The sequence below is a fragment of the Cricetulus griseus genome, chromosome 6 (assembly GCF_003668045.3).
Source record: "Cricetulus griseus strain 17A/GY chromosome 6, alternate assembly CriGri-PICRH-1.0, whole genome shotgun sequence".
NCBI lineage: Eukaryota > Metazoa > Chordata > Mammalia > Rodentia > Cricetidae > Cricetulus > Cricetulus griseus.
Window position 1 is genome coordinate 61,185,670 of NC_048599.1, and position 22,230 is coordinate 61,207,899.

At 46.0% G+C, this 22,230-nt stretch overlaps 1 protein-coding gene across 3 annotated transcripts in view; it reads left to right on the forward strand.

Moving 5' to 3' along the window:
• Positions 1–13,860: 13,860 nt before the first annotated feature.
• Positions 13,861–22,230, forward strand: part of Rasgrp1 (RAS guanyl releasing protein 1) — a 59,359-nt gene continuing 50,989 nt past the window's right edge. For all 3 annotated transcript variants that reach the window (XM_027422231.2, XM_035446782.1, XM_035446783.1), the window contains exons 1-2: positions 13,861–13,895; positions 18,209–18,393. In XM_027422231.2, coding sequence (XP_027278032.1) covers positions 13,861–13,895; positions 18,209–18,393 — 220 coding nt within the window. The remainder of the gene's footprint in view (positions 13,896–18,208; positions 18,394–22,230) is intronic.

Genomic DNA, 22,230 nt, shown 5'->3' on the forward strand with positions numbered 1-22,230 from the left:
CAGATCCCTGCTAGAAACCAGGAACAAAGGGGTTGATGCGAGGTGGCCGCTTTCCCACCTATGATGTAATCTCTACAGGTAAAACAAGATGTTCTCTTGGTCAGAAGGCCAAGCCGGATTTTAAAGACATGATGCAAGGCAGAACCTGTCAATGACTCACTCTATAGGACACCTATCTCTCAGCCTGGTGAAGCATTCTTGTGCATATTGAACAAGGTTTGGGAAGTCCTCTTGTAAGAGGAACTACCCCACTGTATACTCAAATCTCTGGGAAGATGAGGGATTTCCCCTATCCTCGGACATGGAAGCCTGGAATTGCCCTGACAGTCATTCTCCAGTTGCAAGTGTCCAGTCACTGTGTTTCCAGAGAATGCTCATGATTACAAATCCAACCCCTCCCCCCACCCCACACACAACCAGTTTGTTGTCCATGGCACCCTCAGGATGCCAGCAATACACCTGTTACACTGAGGATAGATTCACTTCTTAAGGTTGACATGAAAATTAATATGACCCTCCTGTATTCTTCACATCCACACTGACAGATCTGGGTTACTTAAGAATAACAAAGGGGTGCTGTTGACAGTCTTTCCCCTGGTGCAGTTCCTTCCTAGAATATCTCTTCTCTGGTCACTATGTTCCTGCAACCACAGCCTTGGCTCTCATGGAGTCCACAATCAGAATAATGGCAGAGAACAAAGAAAAGGGTTGCCCCCTCCCTTTCCAGATGGGCTATTTGCTCAACAGTGAGTACTAGACATCTTTAAATGGTGGCTGGCCTATCAGTCAAAGTGAAATTCTTCCTGAATTCAAATAGCAGTTGTCTGAACTTTCTCTATGCAAATGAGCAACTTTGGTTTAGTGCAGAGTGACCTTTCTAAACCCAGAACTGGGCAAGCTTTTGTTTTGATACTTCTTTGGCATGTCTTTTGCTTTCACTCTGGTCCTACTCAAGTTACCCCACAAAGAGAGCTACCCCTGCCAGAGCCATCAGGACCTGAAAATCCAATTCTCTGAGAGTCACTTCCGACTCTCTGAAACCTGTCCCAGGTCTGAAACGGTCACCCCTTAGAAAAGTTAACAGCATTCAAAATACAGAGACAGTTGTTCACTTCAGGCAATTCAAGCTACTCCTGCCTTCAAGACACTATGGCAGAAATAGAAGTCCTAGCTAGAGAAATAACTTTTCACCAGGTTACTTAATATGAGACACAGTCAACTCATTTCCTGGGACCCTGGACATACCTCGCTTCTTTTTAGCAGAGCTAAGAAAACAATAGGCACTTGGCTACCTGCTGGCCCCGTCTTCTCTCTACCATCTTGCCCGTTTACAGTCATCCCAGGGTGGTCTTTCACGTATTGCACTTTACAGAGGCTGTTGTTCAGAGAACAGTTTGGTGTGCACTTGAATAGCTGACTGAGGTGTCAGATAGCCACAGTAGATAGAAAATAAAAGTGAAAAATGAGCCACAAGTTCTCTAAAGGGGCAAAAAAGCACTGCGGCACTGCTGGAGTGAACGGCAATGAAGAGAAGTGTTGGCTTGAGCCTCATGGAGGCACCTCGGCAGTGCAGTGCATGGAGGGCTCCCCACTCCTGGGTGTCAGATCGGAGTCAGAGGCTGCAAGCAGGATGTGCACAGGAACAAGGAGGAAGAGACTGAATGCCTAAGTTTAGGCCTCTGTGGGAAAAAAAGGTCTTGACTAGAGGCATAAGGAGACAAAGAAAAGAAAATTCTATTTAGGTATTAATTTTTACTCGGACCGGGTCAGGCCAAGTATCTGAAATTATATTAGCACCTCAAAAAAACCAAAACATCCATACCTGTTTAACGTAGATTTTGAGACCCAGACCACAATTCTAAACAGCTTGGTCATAAGAGTAAATTATATATGTGTATCTCTCTCTCTCTCTCTCTCTCTCTCTCTCTCTCTCTCTCTCTCTCTCTCTCATTCCCTGCCCCCTTTGTGTGTGTGAATGCTGAGGGTGGATGTGGGGGTGTGGTATGGGTGTACACATATGCACAACCAAGTTCCAAAATCCTGTTACACAAACAGCTTAAAAAGCAAAACTTCTTGGGTTATTATTAGAAAGACCCAATACCAAGGACTAACACCCAGGTCACTTCATCTAAGAATTTCCCTTTCCTTCCTGGAATAGACCAAAGCCTTCAAGAAAAAGATCGTAGAGAAGAGATGGTAACAAAAACATGTCCTGGCCCAATCTGTCCTTTAAAATGGAGAGCAAGAAAGGCGAGATATGAAGAGAGAGAGAGTCAGAGACAGAGACAGAAAGTATCCAATGTACCTACCTGTGAAAACTGATGCATTAAAGTAACATGACCCAACCAACACATCAACAGCATACTGAGAGCACTTCCTTTTTTATTAATTTTTATTTGAATTTGAAAGATTATTTTACATGTCAATCCCAGGTCCCTCTCCCTCCCCTCCTCCCCTGTCCCCCCCCCAACTAACACCCTACCTATCCCATACCCTTTATGCTCCCCAGGGAGGGTGAGGCCTTCTGTAGGGGGGTTTCAGAGTTGGTCACATGCTTTGGGATAGGGCCTAGGCCCACCCCCTTGTGTCTAGGTTCAGAGAGTGTCCCTCCATGTGGGATGGGTTCCCAAAGTCCATTCCTACGCTAGGGATAAGTACTGATCCACTACAATGGGGCCTCATAGATTTCCAAGGTCTCCTCACAGACACCCACATTCAGGGGGTCTGGATCAGTCCCGTGTTGGTTTCCCAGCTATCAGGTCAGCTGTTTCTGTAGTTTTCACCAGCCTGGTATGGACCCCTTTGCTCATCAGTTTTCCTTCTCTGCAACTGGATTCCAGTTCAGTTCAAGGTTTAGCTGTGGGTGTCTGCTTCTAAATCCACCAGCTGTTGAATGAAGGCTATAGGATGGCATATAAGTTAGTAATCAATCTCATTATCAGGGGAAGGCATTTAAGGTAGCCTCTCCTCTGTTGCTTAGATTGTTAGTTGGTGTCATCTTTGTAGCTCTCCAGACATTTCCCTAGTGCCTGATTTCTCTTTGAACTTATAGTGTCTCCCTCTATTATAGTATCTCTTACCTTGCTCTCTTCTGTTCTTCCCCCAACTCAACCTCCCTGCCCCATCATGTCCTCCTCACCCCATCTCTTCTCCCCTTCTCATTCTCCTAGTTCCCTCTCTTCTTTCACTTTTCAAATAACGTGAAAGTGAAAACTTAGTGACAAGGCCAAAAGAAGTCTGAGGTGGTGAATATTCTTAGCCATTGTAGAGACGCTTGGTTTTTGAGACACAGCAAGGAATAGTTTATAAGTGAGACAAGATTCTGATCTCCATCATGCTCAGGGCAGAAACGTCTGGTCGACAAGATAGTTCAGAGGTTAGCACTTGGCTGGGACCACCAGCCATCTATTTAAGCATAGTTAGTTATCCTTTTTTCTTATGTAGTACCTTTTGATGACAAATGACCGACAAACTCAAATGTTTTGGCTACAGAATCTAAGCTGTCATGAGTGAATGCCATGGCAGAGGGGTGTTTAGCTTGTGTTCCGGGTTAGCTTCTCACAAATTCTGTTCATATGAGTGACTCGGCCCCTCTAAGCCTTAAGTTCCTCAACTACAAAGCAGGGACCATGACAACTGAAAATCAACAGTGTTTTGTGAGGGTAAATGAGGTCATAGACATGCCTTCCTTGGAATAGCTTCTGATGTGCGGGAGTCATTCTCTCATGAGGGCTAGAGAAACAGAAAACAAGGAGATACAATCAATCAAAGATTTTAAATCAATTATTCATTAGTAAATATTTTAAAATATTCTGCTCCATCACAGCACCCAGGTCAGTGTAAATCAGCATGCAGTCAGTCTTTGTGGTTTATCTCTTTGGTTGGTTTTGCCTCCTAGTAATTTCACCTGATGGTGCAGCTGCCTTTCCTCAGTAGTCCAGGATTGCCATGTCCTTTTTGTTTGACCCTCTGGTAAAACAGCTCCGAGTGTGACATGGAACAAAAGAGACACATGTCTGATCCAGACAAACACTTAGGAGTTGTTATGCCAGCAGGTAGTCGTGCAGTAGATATGATTCTTTGGGCCCCTTTAAATGAGAGTCTCTAGTATTTAATGATATTTTGGGCTCTAATTTGCTTAGATTGTTTACACGTTGTCAGAGTCTAGCCTCAAACTCACTATCCTCCTGCCTCAATCCTTTGAGTGTTGAAATTTTTTAAAATATATTTCATTTTTAAAGATCAATCTTTAGCAATTTTAAGGCAAAATTGTGTTGAAGACAGTCATTTCTTCTGCACATGTGCACAGTATCTCCCTCCAGAATAGTGCACGTGTGACAATTGATGAACCTAGATCATTGTCACCCACATGTCATAGTTTGCCTTGGAGTTCTGTAAGTCTGAATGACTATTCGATGTCTACTGTCCCCACACACACATCACAGTGTCTTACAAAATAGATTCATTGTCCTAAAAAGTCATTGCTACAGCCACACATTTTAAAGAAGCCACAAGGCAGGTTTGTGGGCACTAGCCTGTCATCCTAGCATCTGGGAGATAACAGCAGGAAGATGATAAGTTTAAGGTCTATATTGAACTCAAGGCCAGCCTGAGCTCATGAGACCCTGTCTCAAGAAAATAAAAACGTAAAAATAAAAAGAGAGTGTGTGTTTAAGCCCTCCCCCCATATCCCATAACTGCTCAGTATTTGTCCTTCCTGTGAGTCCAAGGGAACCAGATAGTGGCTCCTCTCTAAATTTCAACTATGACAATGACAATGGCCCCTGCTAATGACAGTTCTTCTGAGGTCAAGTGAGAACACTGAATTTTCCATGAAGGAACAAGTCTAATGACCAGGCACACTTGCCAGGTGTGTTCAGGGCCCAGGACCCACGGCAGTCACAGCATCCACAAAAAGCGTTCCAATTTCACTACTTTAATAAACAGACAAAATGTGTATTTGGGGTCGGATAGATGACTCAGTGAGTAAAGCATTTGCTGCCTAAGCATGAGGACCCGAGTTCAAATTCCCAGAACCCTTAGGAAGACTGTCCCAGCCCCCCTCTGGCAAGACAAGGGATATAGACTGGTGAAATCTCTGGATGATCAGAAGCCAACTAAGTCAGTTTACACAACAGTGAACAACAAAGAGACCCTGTCTCAAATAAGGTGAAAAGGAAGGACTGACAGCCAAGGTTTTTCTCTGACCTCTACACGCATACAGAACTCCTATACTCACTCACACCCATCACACATGCATTACACCTCTCTCTCTCCCTCTCTCTCTCTCCCTCTCTCTCTCTCTCCCTCTCTCCATCTCTCTCTCTCCCCACCTCTCTCTCTCTCTCTTATACACACACACACACACACACACACACACACACACACACACACACAAACAAACAAACACACACAAGAATATTTAATAATGAGCACAATCTGGATTATATCAGCTTTATGCCAATGTAGTTACAAAATGTGTTTTTGAATTTTTATAGAAAAAAATGAGAATGCTGAGTTTGGAGGGGCTTTAGGAGGAGGTTTTAAGATACTTGAATTGGTGATGTTATTTCCCACTTTGTGCTTACTCTTTTGTTTTCTTCCTCTTGCCATGACCAGGAAAAAGCCACAGCCACATTAAGTTCCACAAGGATTTCTTTTTAAGCAACTAGTAGTATTGATTATACAGATCTTGTTTATTTCGTGTGCCCATCATAAGCCTCTCCCAGATTTTTCACACCCCCATCTCAGACACAGGCTAACAATGTCACAGCAACTAACAGCACAGTGGGGTCACACCTGCATGGGTCAAATTAAGATCTGGCATGAGGTAGCTCTCCTCTGGGAGTAGATCTCACTTCTGAGGCGCTTATGATTCACACTTAGCAACAGTGATCACACTTCTCACAGCCAATGGCCATGCTTTTTTGTTGATTAACGTGCAAGATCAATGACTGAACACTTGGTTGACACCTGGTCCCACACTGGTCTCCATCTACACTAGGAAGCTGTAATGAAGCCTTCTCTAGCATTTTCTATCTTAAACAATATGAAGGAGAAAAAATTAAAGAACCAAAACAAATAAAATGATAGTGTTTCCTTTTACATTGAATTTGGGGGGCGCTGATATTGAGAAATTATTTCCACCAAAATGTTTGAACCAGTTGCAAACTAAGCAGCCCCACAGACTTGTCTTGATTTATTCTTGCAACAAACTGTAGCTGCCATTCAGCATTTTTGTGCCCCTAAACAATGCAGCTCTGATTTGCACAGTCCAGCCTTGCATCAACTCTATTATTTGTACAACATGCACTATGTATAAAGAACACGGGTACCTGCTCCATGATAACTGCCCTCACTCTGACTTTGCTTTCTGCTCTAAAGCCAAAGAGCACAAAAGAAGTGAACATAGAAAAGTGATCCGTCAAACCCAAGGTGTATTTTCATGGGACTTTGTCTGCCCTTGAGAATGTCACCCTCTGTTCTCATGATAGTGAATCAGACCGAAAAGAACAACAATAACAAAGACTTCTCCAGTTTATATAGGATAGATGCATTTTAGCATAAGAACAGGGGGATTGGCTTATCAGATTGCCAATGTCAAAATCAAGTAGGAAAATCATTTGCGTTTGGGTGTGAAATTGACTCCTTTAGGTTTTATTGAATAAGAGGAAGAATGAGTGGGGTGGGGAAATGGCTCTGAGTCGGGGGCTATTGTCCAAGCATTACAACCTGAGTTTTGGTGCCCACCGCCCTAGTAAAAGCTCTGCACAGGCGCACATGTACCTGTATCCCCAGTGATTCAAGGTGCACATTGGAGGATCCAGGAAGTCTCTGGCCAAAAAGAAAAGCATCAGGGGCATCTAGAGACTGTGGCTTGAGGGGATAAGGCAGAGAGTGATACATCAGGACACCTGGCATCCTCTTCTGGCCACCATACATGAGCACATGGGCACACACACACACACACACACACACACACACACACACACACACACACACACACCACACACACACACACACACAAACACACTGGGGGTGGCTTCCCTTTAAAGAAATGTTCCCTTGCAGAGCTTCAGGGTACACCTGCTGCTGAACCCAGTCTGAAGGATTTCTCCCCACATTTATTTACAGTGCTTTGCTCTGCTGCTTACATTCAAGTTGGTCTACAAAAGGCTAGGGGTGTTTTGTTTTGCTTTGCTTTGTTTTCACCCAGAAAACCACATCCTTTGGCTGATCCTGGCCACTTGAATCTTTCTATAAACTGGTTTTTTCCAGCTTTTGCTCAAGTACCTTTGCAGGTGTTAAGTGATTAAGCAGAATGAGTTCAGCAAGGTATACCATACAAGCTTTAAAAATAGTGTCTGTGACCAAACTGGTTTTAACTTTGGAGTCATTGTACTGTCGGTCTCTGGAAAGAGGCCCGGTGTTGAATTTTAATCACTGCAGCCCTCTTTTCAGTCCCACTCGTCCCAGGCACCCACTAGCAAACCTGAGGGTGTGTGCTAATTGAATCACACCCGAAGGGGAGGGAGGATGGAAGGAACTGGAGGGGACTCTTGAAGATGCAGAACCGCCCAGCCTCTGCCAAGGCTGAAGAAGCAGGCTGATACACAGGCAGGGTGTGAGGCGGGGAGTGTCCCTCACCCTTGTGATTCAGCGCTGGCTCTCCCTAACTTCTGCATGTCCCTTTTCTTTAGCATCTCCCACCCCACCCCTTGGTTTTCCTCTCCCTTCTGGCTCAGTGCACCGTTCTTGACCCTCTGTGTCACTAGCCTGGACCTTACTTCCTCCGAGAAACGGGCCATTCCTCAGCCAACAAATGGAGTTGGTGCTCCATGGGTGTGAACACAGCAACTTGCCAGAGTACTGGAACATCCACTCTAGCAGCAGCCGCCCTGGGCAGAGAGGAAGCAGCCACAGCACTAGTAGTACTGCATCCGGGGCAAAGTTCATGCTGCATGCTCTGATTCTTTGAAAACTCGTTTGAAGTGGGCATAGAGCCCATTTTTGTCAACAGGATTAGAAAATATGTTAACTTACTCATAGTCATTCAGCTAAGACATCTAAGGGATGAGAGTCAGATTCAGTCCGACTCTAAACTCATACTTTTAACCAGTGAATTCATTCATTGGTAAGAAAAGGTGGTACTGCGTGCTACTTGAACAAAGTGAATTCCCTGAGTTAGCATCATGAGGGAGACTTCTCCTAGATCCTCGTACCAGTAGTCCCTGTACAGGGGTGTGTGTGCCTGGTAAAGCAGTAATTGGGTCCCAGCCCTCCTTGGTTCTTTCCCTCCAGGAAGTTCTCTCTCTCCAGGAACAGACATCATTAGACCTTTTCTTTGGTATGGTATGGTATGGTATGGTATGGTATGGTATGGTATGGTATGGTATGGTATGGCACAGTATGATATGAGACAGTATGGTATCATATAATATATAGTATTCTATTCTTCATATTATAGTACAGTGTATTGCATTATCATGTGTTTATCATGTTAGCATCTTAAAAAGTACTGAAGTCAAGGCTGAAACTATTTAGAGACACTGTTTCTGCCTATGTGCTCTGTGGGGTAAATAAATACAATTTGCCAGACTCTAGTAAAGAAATCCACAGAATCAGACAGAAATCTTCAAAGCAGCTAAAAACAAGAATAGATTTCCACATTTAGGATCTGTACTTGGAGTGGTCTAACATAATACTATGTATAACCTTCATAAAACCCCCATTGAAGACTTGGGAATAGATCAGTTGGTAGAAAGACTGCCTAGCTTGATTGAGCTCTGGATAAACCAACACTGCATAAGCCAGGTATATCAGTAGGTGCCTGTAATGCCAGCACTCTGGAGATGGAGACAGGAGGATCAAAAGGTCAAAGTTCAAGGTCATCCTCAGCTACATAGTAAATTTAAGGCCAGTTTGAGCTACATGGACCTACTAAAATACAAACAACACCACTTCTTTGGAGAAGACACCTCAGAGCAGTGGAGCTCCCCAAGCCCTCCTCCAGACAGAGACTACCTTGGCCTCTGATGTATATAAGGACAATGTCCAACTCTAACTCAGGTCTGAAAGACAGAAGCAAAGGAGTGAGCACCTCTCACATAGACACACCCTCCTAACCTTGGTCCAAGGTGAGCCACAGTAGAGAATGTGGGCACTTATAAACTTATGGGTCTGCAAGTGACAATGTGCAGGGAGTGGGACACTTTGCAGTCCTCAGTTCTAAACCGAATCTTTTTTATCAAAGTCCTCCATTCAAGACACAGGGATCTATGTGAAAGAGGTGAAAAGACTGTAAGAGCCAGAGATAGTGATGCCTCCAAAGAAAGCATCTTCCAGACACAACAAAGCTGATGCATATATGAACCTGTGGAGACTGAGACAGCACACATAAGACCTGCACAAGTTCAAGCCAGAGGAAAATCTCAGGACAGAAGGGAAAGTGGGTACAAAGATCAACCCCTAACCAAGAAGTTATTTGCAAGTGATACCTCCTGGGAGAAGGAAAATCAGTTTCCACCAGTAGAGTGCACAGAATCTAATAACCACACTCCAGGCAGGCCCCAGGCTCAGGAGTAGATGGCCAACCCAAAAATAGATGCCATGATTTGTGTGTGCTTCATTGTTTTGTTTTGGTTTGGTTTGGTTTTGTCTTTTTGTTTTGTTTTCCTTTTTTAATAGAGAGAAAGAACATGAATTTAGGTGGGTAGGGTGTGGTAGGATCTAGAAGGAGTTGGGGGAGGGGAAAGGATATGAACAAAATTTATCATATGAAAAATTAAGAAAGCAATAAATAAAATAAAAACCCATGGGTTAGAGGCTGGAGCAATGGCTCAGTGGTTAAGAGGACTTATGACTCTTGCAGAGGACCTGAGTTTGGTTCCCAGCACCCATATAGTGGCTCACAAGTGCTCATAACTCTAGTTCCGTGGGCTCCAACACCCTCTTCTGATCTCCGAGGACACTGGGCAGGCACATGATGCATAAACATACACACAAGCAAATGAACAAATTAACAAACTCTAGAACAACCATCACAATCACACAAATAATGAGCCTAAGTATCTCTGCCTTGGGTCAGAACTGTGGTCAGCAAAGAGTGACATAACCTGACTCCATTCTACTCTCCATCTCTTCACTCCCGTCAGGAGATGAATGCCCATGTACACCGGCCTTGTCTTCCAGGCCCATAAACTCTTGACTGGTACATGGGACTATGTGCAGGCCTCCACAGGTATACTTCCATGTATCTCCAGGAGGATAGAGGTGTTCTGGCATTGAATTGCCAATCCCTGGACAAGAGAGCATTAAAGTCACAACATATTTATGTTCGTTTATTTGCCGACATGGTTACTGTCCATGTGCTAGACATGGGAGCTCATGAACACAAGGATCTTGCCTGTCTTGTTCCCTCCCAGACTCTCAGTAGTAAGAACAGCATATGACTGACACAGGGTATGTAGCTAGCAATTACATCTTTAAAGGGTGATTAAGTCTTAGGCAATGCCATGTAGATTCAAGCATGGCTGGTCATCAGGCCAGGTCTGAGGAGAGGTGTGTGTGCCCTGTATCCATATCTGCCCTCTAGGGTGACCTGGTATTCTAGATACCCTGGGTAAAACTCCATGTTGTGTGGAGTTTATCAGGCCAGGAGAGATGAGAGGCAGCAGCAAGCACACAACCAAATGCAGTGCAGTGCTTCATAGTGTATAGCAAGGAGCGGGTATCAGGAGTGATTCAACCTAAGAAGTCAGGTACCAGACAGGAGGGTCCACACATGAACATACGCAGGTTATGGTGTCTGAACCTTATTTTCTAGGTAATAGGGAATTCGTGAAATCTGGAGGCTGAGAAATAACATGGTAATATAACCATGGAAAGGGTCTTAAAAAAATTCAAGAGAAAGGAAATCTCAAAATTAGGAAGGCCAGTTACAACTCTATGACATATGTCCTGGTGAGAGACGACGGGAAAACACACCAGTTTGTGGGTTTGGAGACAGAGTGGAAGTGACAATAAAAGGGAGTATTGGATGTAAATGTGACTCTTGAAGGAGTCCTGTGGGTCTTGTTGAAGCCAAGGAAGAACACGGAAACACTTCACTGGGTGTGTAGATCATACAGAAAAGCCAACGGATGTAAACCATTTTCATTGAAGTGTAGATCGTGGAGAAGAGCAAATGGAAGTAAAACCATTTTCCCCAGGAAAACATGTACAAAAAATGTAGGTACAATTGCGAAGGAGTCACGCCTTATGCCCCTCATCTGAGTAAAGGGTCCGTGGACCTTCATTAAGAGCTCCTGAGTGAGAAGAGGAAGAATGGCCTTGCAGAGGGTGGGAAGAAAGACCAGATGGAGCCTGACTGTCAGAGAGGCGTTGTCTGTACCAGACAAGAAAGTTGGAAGCAGCAGCACAAAAGGGCAAGATGGGATACAAAAAAAGGAGACCTTTGGTCTCCAGTCAGCAGTTCTCCATGCCCGGGAGATGAAGAGGGAGATGGGGCCAGTATGATTTTTAGGAGGGTAGAGAAGGAAGGAGTAGACAGAAGAAACTCATAGGCGATCTCGGGTGAGTGCGTTCTCGAGCTGCCACAGGTATTCCATCCTTACTAGAAAAGTAAGGTGAGACCCTCACTCCATCCAGGATGGCACTCACTGGCACCAACCTGCACACTGTTGCCCTCATCCTGCATGACCCTGAGGCAGCCGTCGCCTCATAATGTTCAGGAGCACACCCTCAGGAGACACTTCTTCCCAGGCTCCATGACAAGAATTGCACATTTTTCAAACATTTTTCTTTTCTTTTTCTTTCTTAATTTTTATTTAATTTAAAAAGTCTTATTTTACATACCAATCCCAGTTCACTCTCCCTCCCATCCTTGTTTTCCCCCCCACCGATTCCCCATCCCACCCCCCATCCACTCACCAGGGAGGGTGAGGCCTCCCAGGGGGAACCATCAAAGTCTGTCACATCATTTGGGGCAGGACCTAGGCCCTCCCCTGTGTATCTATGCTGAGAGAGTATTCCTCCATAGGAAATGGGCTCCAAAAGTCCATCCATTTATGCACTAGGGATAAATATTGGTTCCACTGCCAGAGGCCCCATAGACTGCCCCCCCCCCAACTGACACTCACATTCAGGGGGCCTCACAAGGTCCTATGCTGGTTCCCCAGCTCTCAGAATGGGGTCATGATCTCCCACTTGTTCAGGTCAGCTGTTTTCTGTGGGTTTCTCCAGCATGGTCTTGACCCCTTTGCTCATCACTCCTCCCTCTCTACAACTGGATTCCAGAAGTTTGGCTCAGTCTTAGCTGTGAATCTCTGCTTCTGCTTCAGTCAACTACTGGATGAAGGCTCTAGGATGGCATCTAAGGTAGTCATTAATGTCATTATAGGGGAAGGACATTTAAGGTAGCCTCTCCACTATTGCTTAGAGAACAGGTCTTCCTCTTGGACTTGACCTCTTGCCTGACCCACTTGAAACAAGTGTGTATTGGTATCTGTTTTCCTAATGTTTAAGTATATATTGGTACATGATTTTTAGAATAATGTTCATTCCTGGCCCCATTTTATCAGCCTTATCCCTCAACACACACACACACACACACACACACACACACACACACACACACTTATTTTTGTAGTTTATGTATTTTTGTAAATGATCTTCAATTCTTTTCCAGGACAACGCAGCACATAAGCATGAGGAAATACATAAGATACAGCAGAAGTAGTTCTTAAGGTCCAGAACTTTGTGGCTGAGAAGATTATGAGATGTGACAACGATAAGGAGTGTGTTATTAGGCCAGGCCAACAAGGACTTACAGGCGCCAGGCAGATCTCAGTCTGGGCCACCTCTCTTCTCTGTTTACTGGCTATGAGAACTGCTGTTCTTTAAATCTTAAGTAGTGACCTCTTTGCATTTGGAGGGGTGGCTTAAACAAAGTCATGTGTGGGAAACGCATAGATCGGCACTAGAACAGCCTTAGCTGCTGTTATTACTAACATCGCCGTGCCCCAGACGGGTAGGTTTCCCCTCTCCGCCACGCCTGCTGGCACACTGGCACTGTCAGAAAGCTGCCTCCCGCAGCCTTGCATCTCCCGCTTGGCTCCCCTGGTATCCCACACCCACAGACTCCAAGCAACTGTCTCTTGCCCGACATGGATCACACCTCCTCCGGAGCTCACCTTCACACCCACCACTTCTTCTAGGATGCAGAGCACAAATCTATGTCCTCTCTTGTAAAATGTGCCAGAGAGAACTAAGTGCGCAGGGTTAGGGGGTTTCTCTGCCTTCCCTGCCGGGACCCTACGTGTGCGCCCTCACTGGTACACACAAGACAGCCCTGCGATCCCGGAAGGGGTCTCAGCAGAGCCCCCAGGGGACCCGTGGCCTTGGGTGGAAGCAACTTTTCTGCAAGGCTCTAACTGGGTCAATTTCAGGGCAGCTCACTCTGCACCCCTCGGACCTAACCTTTGGGCTGGGAGAGATGAATGGTTGGCAGGAAGGGAGAAGCGAGGGCGGCGCAGGCCCTCATCGGGGCGCTACCGAGTAATGGGGGCAGGATTCGAAGAAGTGCTGAGGGCGCCCCACGTTTCCTCCAGCCTGATGATAACATCAGCGCCTGTCAGGTGGTTGGTGCGAGAGAGTGCGCGCGCACACGAGAGCGAGCGCAGGGAGCGCGCTCGCACAAACTTTGTGCCTGCGGGTGCGCCTGGTGCGGCTCGCCTGGCTCCGAGAGTGGCCGGCGCCGGGCTGCGAGGGCCGGCGGCGGCCGAGGGATGCGCCGCTCTCCGCCGAGCCGGTCCCGCCGCTCCAGGTGAGACGGCTCCAGGAGAGCAGCACGCCGCGGCCATGGGCACCCTGGGCAAGGCGAGAGAGCCTCCGCGGTGAGTAGCTGTGGTTCCTCGGGGAGCTCGGCATCTTTAGTGGGGAGTGAATGCTGAGTGGTGTCCCTGCGGTCCTCTCCCAATGGGTAAGGCGCGCGGGATCGGAGGACCAGGCGACTCCCTCCGAGGACAGGTGCTTTCCGGGGTGGATCATGGCCGGAGACCACTGACGTCGGGGGAGAAGGGGCGTGAGGCAGACACTCCCGGAGCCTAGCACTTTGGACCAGGAGGGAAGACAGAGTCCGGGCTGTTGGGGTGGCGAGGCCACAGGTCGCCTGGCCAGATCTGGAATGGTCTGGGCCGAAGCCTTCACCTCCACAGTACCCCACAACAGTAGACCTCCCTGGATGCTCTTCGGCAGGTCACCCCCGGGAACTCCCACTCGCATACTTTCTGAGCCCCTGGCACCTGCGGCGGCACCAGGCGCGCGGCGCGGAGCGCGCCACCTGGTGGTCTCTCCAGGCCTTTCTGGAGCGACCCACAGCAATGGCTGCAAGCGGAGGTGGCAGTTCTTGGCTACCCCGTAAGGAAAAAAAAAAAGTTTCCAAATCAGTGGTCTGTGTCTGTGAGTCTGAGTCTGCACTTCCCCCCCCCCCATATTCTAGAGAGATATTTGGGAGAATCCTGGGATGGTAGAAAGTGAAGGAAGAGCGCCTATGAACAGTCCGACTCTTGGAAGCAATAAGGGGCTTTAGGGGGTCAAGGAATTTAGCGTTTGCCCTCAAAGCCCAAGAAACCTGCAGCTGCCTGGACACCGCTTCGCCTTGGTTGGGGCTGAGCAGGTTGTGCCCTTCACAATGCCATTTATGTGGACTCAGATGTGAGTGCACCATGCCCGATCTATGTATGTGACTATGCCCACTCTAATTCCCTGCCCGGCCAGGCCATCCCGGGTGTGTCATCCCGAATGCCTTCCACCTTACTTTCCGCTACACTGCAGTGGATCTGTCCATTAAATTATCTCTGTATTGTGGGCAGCGTGGGGCAGGACTGGAAGGTGCACTCAGCAGAAGTGGCCAGTGAAAGCCGCCTTTCCTTCTAAGCAGACCACGGGATGTCTCCGCTATCCCTTGTCCTGAGGGTATCTGTGTCTGGAGACCAAGTCCCCCAAACCAATTCAAACTTCCTTCAGCAGGCCCCCCTGGGGTGGGGTGGGGGGGTCTCTAACCACTGTGGGACTGAGGAAACGTCTTCAAGTTAATGTGTTAATTTCAAGATTTTGCTGTTGGTTTATTTTATTTAATTCACAAATTAAACTGGAACTATGTGTCTACTGCCCTTTAAAATACGCCTTTGTAGAACTAGCAGCTGTTCGTTCTGTGGGTGGTGAAAATGTTCTCGAAACTTCCTATAATATAGCACCTTATTAAGTCAATGGTTCTCAACCTGAGGGTCTCAAATCCCCTGGAGCTGCTTGCCAGATTTCCCTGCGTGTCGTGTATATTCACATTACGATTCGTGACAGTAACAAAATTACAGATATGAAGTACCAGCAAAATAATTCTATGGGTGGAGATCACCACAACATGAGAAGCTGTATTAAAGGATCAAAGCATTTTGAGGGTTGAGAACTGCTGGTGTAAATCCTTATCTATAACCCTTCCACTAGGAGGTGGGGGGAGAAAGAGAAGGCGAAAGGGAGCAGGTGCTGGGGGCTGTAGTTCAGTGAAGAGGCTTGCCTGGCATGTGCCAACCCTGGATTTGGTCCCTAGCATCATGAACGAAAACAGTTTATTTCTTTTAGTTCCTTTAGATGCTTCCTAGTGGGGTGGTAGGATTGTTTTTTAACCAGATGTGATGAGGCATATTTGCAATCCCAGGCCCAGAAGGCTGATATAAGGTAGAGGGGTCTGGACCACTCTAGAGTGCATAGTAAGACCCTGTCTCAAAAACAGTTCTTTTTTTAAAAAAAAAAAATATTCTTAAAAAGAAAGACGAGAGGGGAACATGATCTGAGAGTTTTCCAGGGCAAGCAGTCAGGAGTCTGGGCAGAGGGTGAGGGCGCTGTTGCCTTTTAACACTTCCCCTTCCGTTATTTCACACCCTCCCAATCCCTCAGCACTGGACCAGGTTGTGATTGTTTCTAGGAAGGGAAGGGAGCAAAGCTAGGAAGTGTGGCATGAATTAAGGAAGCTGGATGCTGGCCTGCTCTGCACTTGTGTCTCGTGTCTGTGGATGTTAGGAAAAGGGCTTTGTAGAGGCTGACCCGCACTCAGGTCCTGAGGACCATTCCAGGGACCTGCTGAACAAGCAAGAACTGAGAGACTGCCTCTACATTATCAGCCATCTCTCTGAAGGATCTGACTGTTGTGCTGCTCCAAAAATGCCTGTTAAATGAATAGAGCTAGAGAGACCCCAGGTACTAGTCCCCCAAGATAGCTCCATATGAACAGCCTCAGGATGTTTAGGACGCAGGTTCCACACCGAATGGTAACATCTTTCTGGTCTGTAGCTTCAGACACAGTGCAGATTCCAGCACAGTGTCATTGGAGCATGGAAACTCACTTGTGAGGCTGTTACTGTTTTCAGATCACCATTTTGTTCTCAGACTTCATCTGACTCTCTCCGGGCCTGAATAAAGATCAGCCATGGCCAAGAGTTTGACGGAGCTCTTCAGCCCAAACCTGATTCTTCTTTGGGAGTCAGTAGCTTGAACTAGCAGGTTCCCAGTAACCAGAGTGACTAGGCTTCATTGGTCCCGCTTTGGAACAGAGCCCCATGCACACCGCTGACTGATGGATGTTCTGAAGTTAGGACAGAACTGGAAGGGCCACGGTGTCCCCCTGGAGGCTGGCTGTGTGGTGTGGCCCATGTTCAGAGTACTTACTGTCTTTGTGCAAGCTGATTTCTCCAAACTCAGGTGTGTCCAGGGTACTTTGTTGGTTTGTTGTTTGCTTTTATTCTTTTAACCAAGTATATGGTTGGCTCCTTAGGGATGAGGTTTTTACAGTGTCAGAGCAACTCTTCCACACAGTCCCTGGAAAGTGCTTTTCCCTCCTCAGAGAACATTGTGCTTCTTGCCCTCGGCACTCTTTGGACATTGACCTAGAAGTTATGTGGTTATACTCACTGTCTTGTTCAGGTTGTACTAGAGCTGTTTGTATGAAGGAACTCCCAATGCCTTTATACAAGAATAACTAACATGCAAGGGACATGTGGTGCAATTACAGAGTAATTACAAAGGCTATTTTACTGTGGTCTCCTCTAGCCTACTGGAATGTCCTACTCATGTAATAAGTACTTGGTTAATCGATGATGGTTTATGCTAATAGTATGTGTTATGGTTCTAGAGTGTTTTTCACAGTAAACAGTTTCTTTGACAGTAAACTATAAGTTAGCCAAAGGTGCAACAGGAAAGGAAGAAACTAAGTACATGCCAAAAAGTGGCCAGCAACAACACCTTTCATTATTGAACCTTCAAAGATTATAGATGTGGGTCTCTGTGTGTTTTTTAGTAGAGGGAAATAAAACATAGTGTAGACACTTTGCAGAATGACTTGTATCAACCAGGTCATGCCCAATAAAGCTAAGCATGGTAGATGAAGATCCACCAGATTCCTAAGCCATTTCCAGGTACAAATAGCCATTTTACATTCAGCTCTAGAGCAGGCAGTTCAGCTCAGAGTCAACCCCTCCCTCTTTTCTCTTCATTAAGGACCCAAGTAAGGACTTGATAGAATGTTCACGGGTATGAATGATTCATAGTGATTTCTTGCGTTATCAAAAATGAAACTATTTATTAAAACCAACCAAGGTTTGTAAGAAAGGCAGAGATGGCTGAAAACTTTAAATGCCACCACTATAAACCCCACTTTCTCCCCACCCTTGAGTCTTTGGGTTCTCCTGCAAGGCTCTTAAAGGTGTTTCCGAGGCCCCCTGCCCTTCAGCATCTTAGGCATTGCTCGCTCAAATGAATGAAACTAGCTGAAAATGAAGCCAACTGAACCAGTCCTTGAGACCCCACATCAGTAGCCTAGCAGCTAGAAGCCAAGGGCTGCCAAGGTACCGTTTCCCTCTGCCTCTCTCCTTCTGGTAGAGAGACGGCAGCATAGAGTAGTCCTTCTATCAGTGGGGAGAAAGCTGTTGCTGCCCTGGAATCTCACCTTGTCATTTGCTGGGGAGATGTCTCTTTAACAGCCAACCAGTCCGTTCAGTGCTTCTGCCAAGTGGGAGGGGTATGCCTTCTACCAGCCCAGCTTCAGGGACTCATTGCCCTGTCTCCTCTTCCCTCTGCCTTCAGAGCCTAGAGCTGCCAGTGAGATCCCAGCTGCTCTGTCTATCCTAACTGGAATATCTCTCCCCCCCCCACCCAGGAAACCTCCCCATGGCTCCAGAACTGGCCCTAAAGCAAGACTAGAGGCCAAATCAGTCAACAACCCTCTCCCTGCCCAGCCCAGCTTGGCCCAGATCACCCAGTTCCGAATGATGGTGTCCCTGGGACATTTGGCCAAAGGAGCCAGCCTGGATGATCTTATTGACAGCTGCATTCAATCTTTTGGTGAGTTGGTTGACTGCCCACATACATAGAAATTGCTGCGTTATTTCTTTCTTTTCCTTAAAAAGTGTCTTATACAAGAGCAACCTAGATTGTATTTGGGCTTTAAAAATAGCTGTTGAGCTTTTGAAATGTTGGAGACAGTCTGCACTGCTATGGCACATGACTATGTGGGTGGAATAGGTCGTGATGAGCACTGCAATCTGAAGTGAGAAAAGTTACCGAGGGGACTTGCCATTTTCTTTGCATGGAGGTTTGTCTTGTGGTGGTGGTGGTGGGGGGGTATCATAAAATGATATCGGGCCTCTAGTGCTGTGATAATTTTCTGTCCTCCTTCCTGGGGTAGAAAAAATAAGTCTGTCTCAAACCATCAAATAGAATTTGAAAACATTCAGGTCATTTGAATAAATAAGATCTCAATAATTCTCCCTTACAATATGGAAATGTGCTGTTTGTGACTAAAAGCCAGGAGTTCATGTGTTGCAAGGTGGGGGGGGGAGGGGGCGGGGTCAAGCAGCTAGAAATGAGCAGGTGGGCACAGGGGCCAGCAATGTATGTTCCAGGTGCTGCTCTCTGTCAACCAACACATGCAGAGCTGTGCTGCCAGCAAGCAATGACCCGAAAAGATTTATTTTTAATTAAGCATTTTCTTTTGATGATTGCCTGCGAAATGATGATTTGAAAGTCCTAGATATTGGGTTTGCTTCAAGAAGTGCAGAATTAAAATTGATGGATTTCAGTGAAATCTATTAATTCAAAGATTTTCAGCATCTTTTGCCCTGTGCCCCCTTTCTGTGTTCCTGCATATCCTGCTGGGAAGCAGATGAGTTTGTAGGGCTCAGCTCTGAAGCATCTGCCCTCCCCAGCCCCAGCCTCCTGGAGAGTGGAAGGGGGGTGTGCTCAGCTCTCAGAAGTGGGAACTGCTAATGTGTAGGGCTTGTTCAGACCTTATTTATAGACTTGGGAAAGACCTGGCACTTTTGGGGAGATTCATTTCATGCAACTGTCTCAATTTTGGTTTAAAAAAGTGTTTCTTCAACATCCTTGCACACACAGTCATGTGGAGTTTTTTTAGTAATGCAGATGGCTGGGTTGCAGCCCCAGGGTTTCTGCTTGAGTAGGTCTGGCTAGGGTGGGGTCCAATGATTTGCATTTCTAACAAGTCCCAGGTGAGGCTGAGGCAGCTGCTCCCAGAACCCCACTTTGAGAATCACTACTTTAAAATACTGTTTGTTCTAGACTTCTTGCCCTTGGAAAGAGGGAGAGGATTGGGTGTGTGGCTCAGTGATAGAGTGCTCACGTGGCACATAGGGGCTTGAGTGCATGCTATCTATCCCTGATTATCCTTGATTTATCCTTACCTGAAAGATTGATTTGAGATGAATACTACCACTAACCTACATTTTCAGCCCCAGATTGAATAACTTTGTGTTTCATAATCATCTTAGAAAATTTATACATTCAAGGAGACAGCTAGAAGCTGGTGGAGACCCATGGGAACAAGGTGGTAGCTAGTGATATTAGATAGGCTACAGATGTCCTTTTCCTTGGCTTCGGGTTGTATTTCCTAGACCTTCAGAGAGCATAGAATAAGTATTACATGAACAAGGACCTTCATTCTCTATTCACTACTGAGAACCCTGGGACCATAGATGTTTTATCCTGTGATCTTTATCCTTTTTCTGCCAATCATACAACCACCTGATGAGTTAAAGACGGTTTTCTTAGCTTTCAAATAATTGTGGCTTCAACCTCAAAAACACATGGCCAATTCTGGAGTTCTTTCCGAAAATAACCAATGATAACCTACTCACCCCAGCCAGTCCTACAAAGGCAGTGGTACACTGTTTTCTGGAATATGTTAGGGTGGAAACTAGAACCTTAAAATGTTGTGTAAGCTGTGTAAGCCCCACTGAGGCTAAAGTCCTTTGGGTCATTACCAAGAAGCATTTATTAAGTTCCTAATTACACCTGACCCTGCACTGCATGGCACCCTAGAAAAATGACAGTGATCAAGTACCTGTTTCACTTATAGCACCTGTGAAATATCCTGTTCAGGAATACACACACACACACACACACACACACACACACACACACACACCATGATAATAAGTGAAGGTGATAAAGGTATTCAGGAACAAGATCCTTTTACTATGTAGACGTTGAACAAGGGCACTTCCTGGGAAGAACCAGCCACTACTCTCAGCCCCTGGAATATGGAAATGCTATGGACAAAATCCCAGAGTTCTGTATTATAGGTTGTAGAATCTCTTGTCACAGAATTTTACGCAAAAGGCAGTACAGCAAAATCTAGTGTATGTTGGAGACAGTCAGAGAGTATGCCTTTATGAGTCTGCCTTCTCTTGGTTATGAGCTGACTTATCTATTTCAAGGAGGAGCTTCACACTGACCTATGAAAAGCTGGATTGAAGATAAAGAAGATATGAGATTCATCCCTTTCTTTACTTTCCCTCACCTTCATACAGACACCTAGGATGTGTTTCACTCTGGCTGTGCACTGCTGTCCAAGGCAGAAGCCCCTAAACACATGGGGGCTATTGATATATATATATATATATATATATATATATATATATATATATTAGTTAAAATGAAATCAAGTGTAAAATTTAGTTCTGATGCCTCAATAGCCAGTCTTCAAGTGTGTGATGGCCTCAGGTGGTGATTATTACTACTGAACAAAGTAAACAGACATGGTGTCCATGGTCACAGGAAGTCTGCCTGACAGTGCTAGCGAGGGAAGGTGAATGACCTGACTGGAGAAGCAGTGGGTAGATTTTTCTGGAACCTGGGTTTGCATTCTTTCTCAGGTGTACTTAAGGGATAATCTAAATGTTGTTTAGAACTTCCTGGGTACTAAAAAGTCTGTAAGGAAAGCTGTCTCTTGAGCATTATTCAGCATCAATTGTCAAACCCCTCCCGAAACTGGAGGAAGGCTGGATTACAATGTTTTTTGAGGGTACACATGCAAATGAAGGTACTGTGGAAGGCCCCCAGCAACCCTCCCAGTGTCAGAAAGGGAACAGACCTGTGATTAGAAGCACAACCCTGCAGTTGGTCCATTTGCCTTAACCCTGCACCGGCTCCCTCCCACCTTCTGTTTTAATCAGAGGGCAAGCTACAGACCCCACATGTGCCTGCTAGCTAACTCATTCTGACCCTGAGCATAATGAGGTGGATCTTCACAGCCAGGAACGTTTCTGTCTGATGTATGTGGATCACACCAGTGGTTACAGAGCTTGAAGGCCTCTGAGATCACTTAAACTTTTCATTTCTTTTTCACTTTGCAAGAGGGCTACCAGCATTGGGGCCAAGTGGGAAAAAAAATCAAATACCCCAATTTACAAAGTACTTTCATGTCTCCTTTCTGTGCAAGACAACTTCTGATAGCATCAGAGAACAGTTGCACGCATGCCCGAGCAAGCACCCTGGCAAGCTGCTCCCCTGTGTCCAGGGTGGGCTGTCAGGGCCAAGGACAGTTCATCTGAGTAGCTTATATTTATGGGGTGTTACTTTTTTCTTAGTGTTCCATATGCATTGATTTTTCTTTTATAGTCAAAACAAACCTGAAATAGGTCGGGTATTATTATCTCCATTGGATGAACAAGAAAAAAAGTGGGGCACCTGAGAGCTGAAACAACACTTCTTGTACCCACAATCTAAATAGAAAACATGCTGTCCTTTTCCCTCTGCCTCTGCCTCCAGCAGTCATGTGTACCCTGAGCTGGGGCAGGTGCAGCTCTCGCCCCAAAAGAGGCCTCATATTCTCAGGAAAGGCTTTGTGCTGCTTAGAGTAGGTCTGCATCCTGTGCTTAC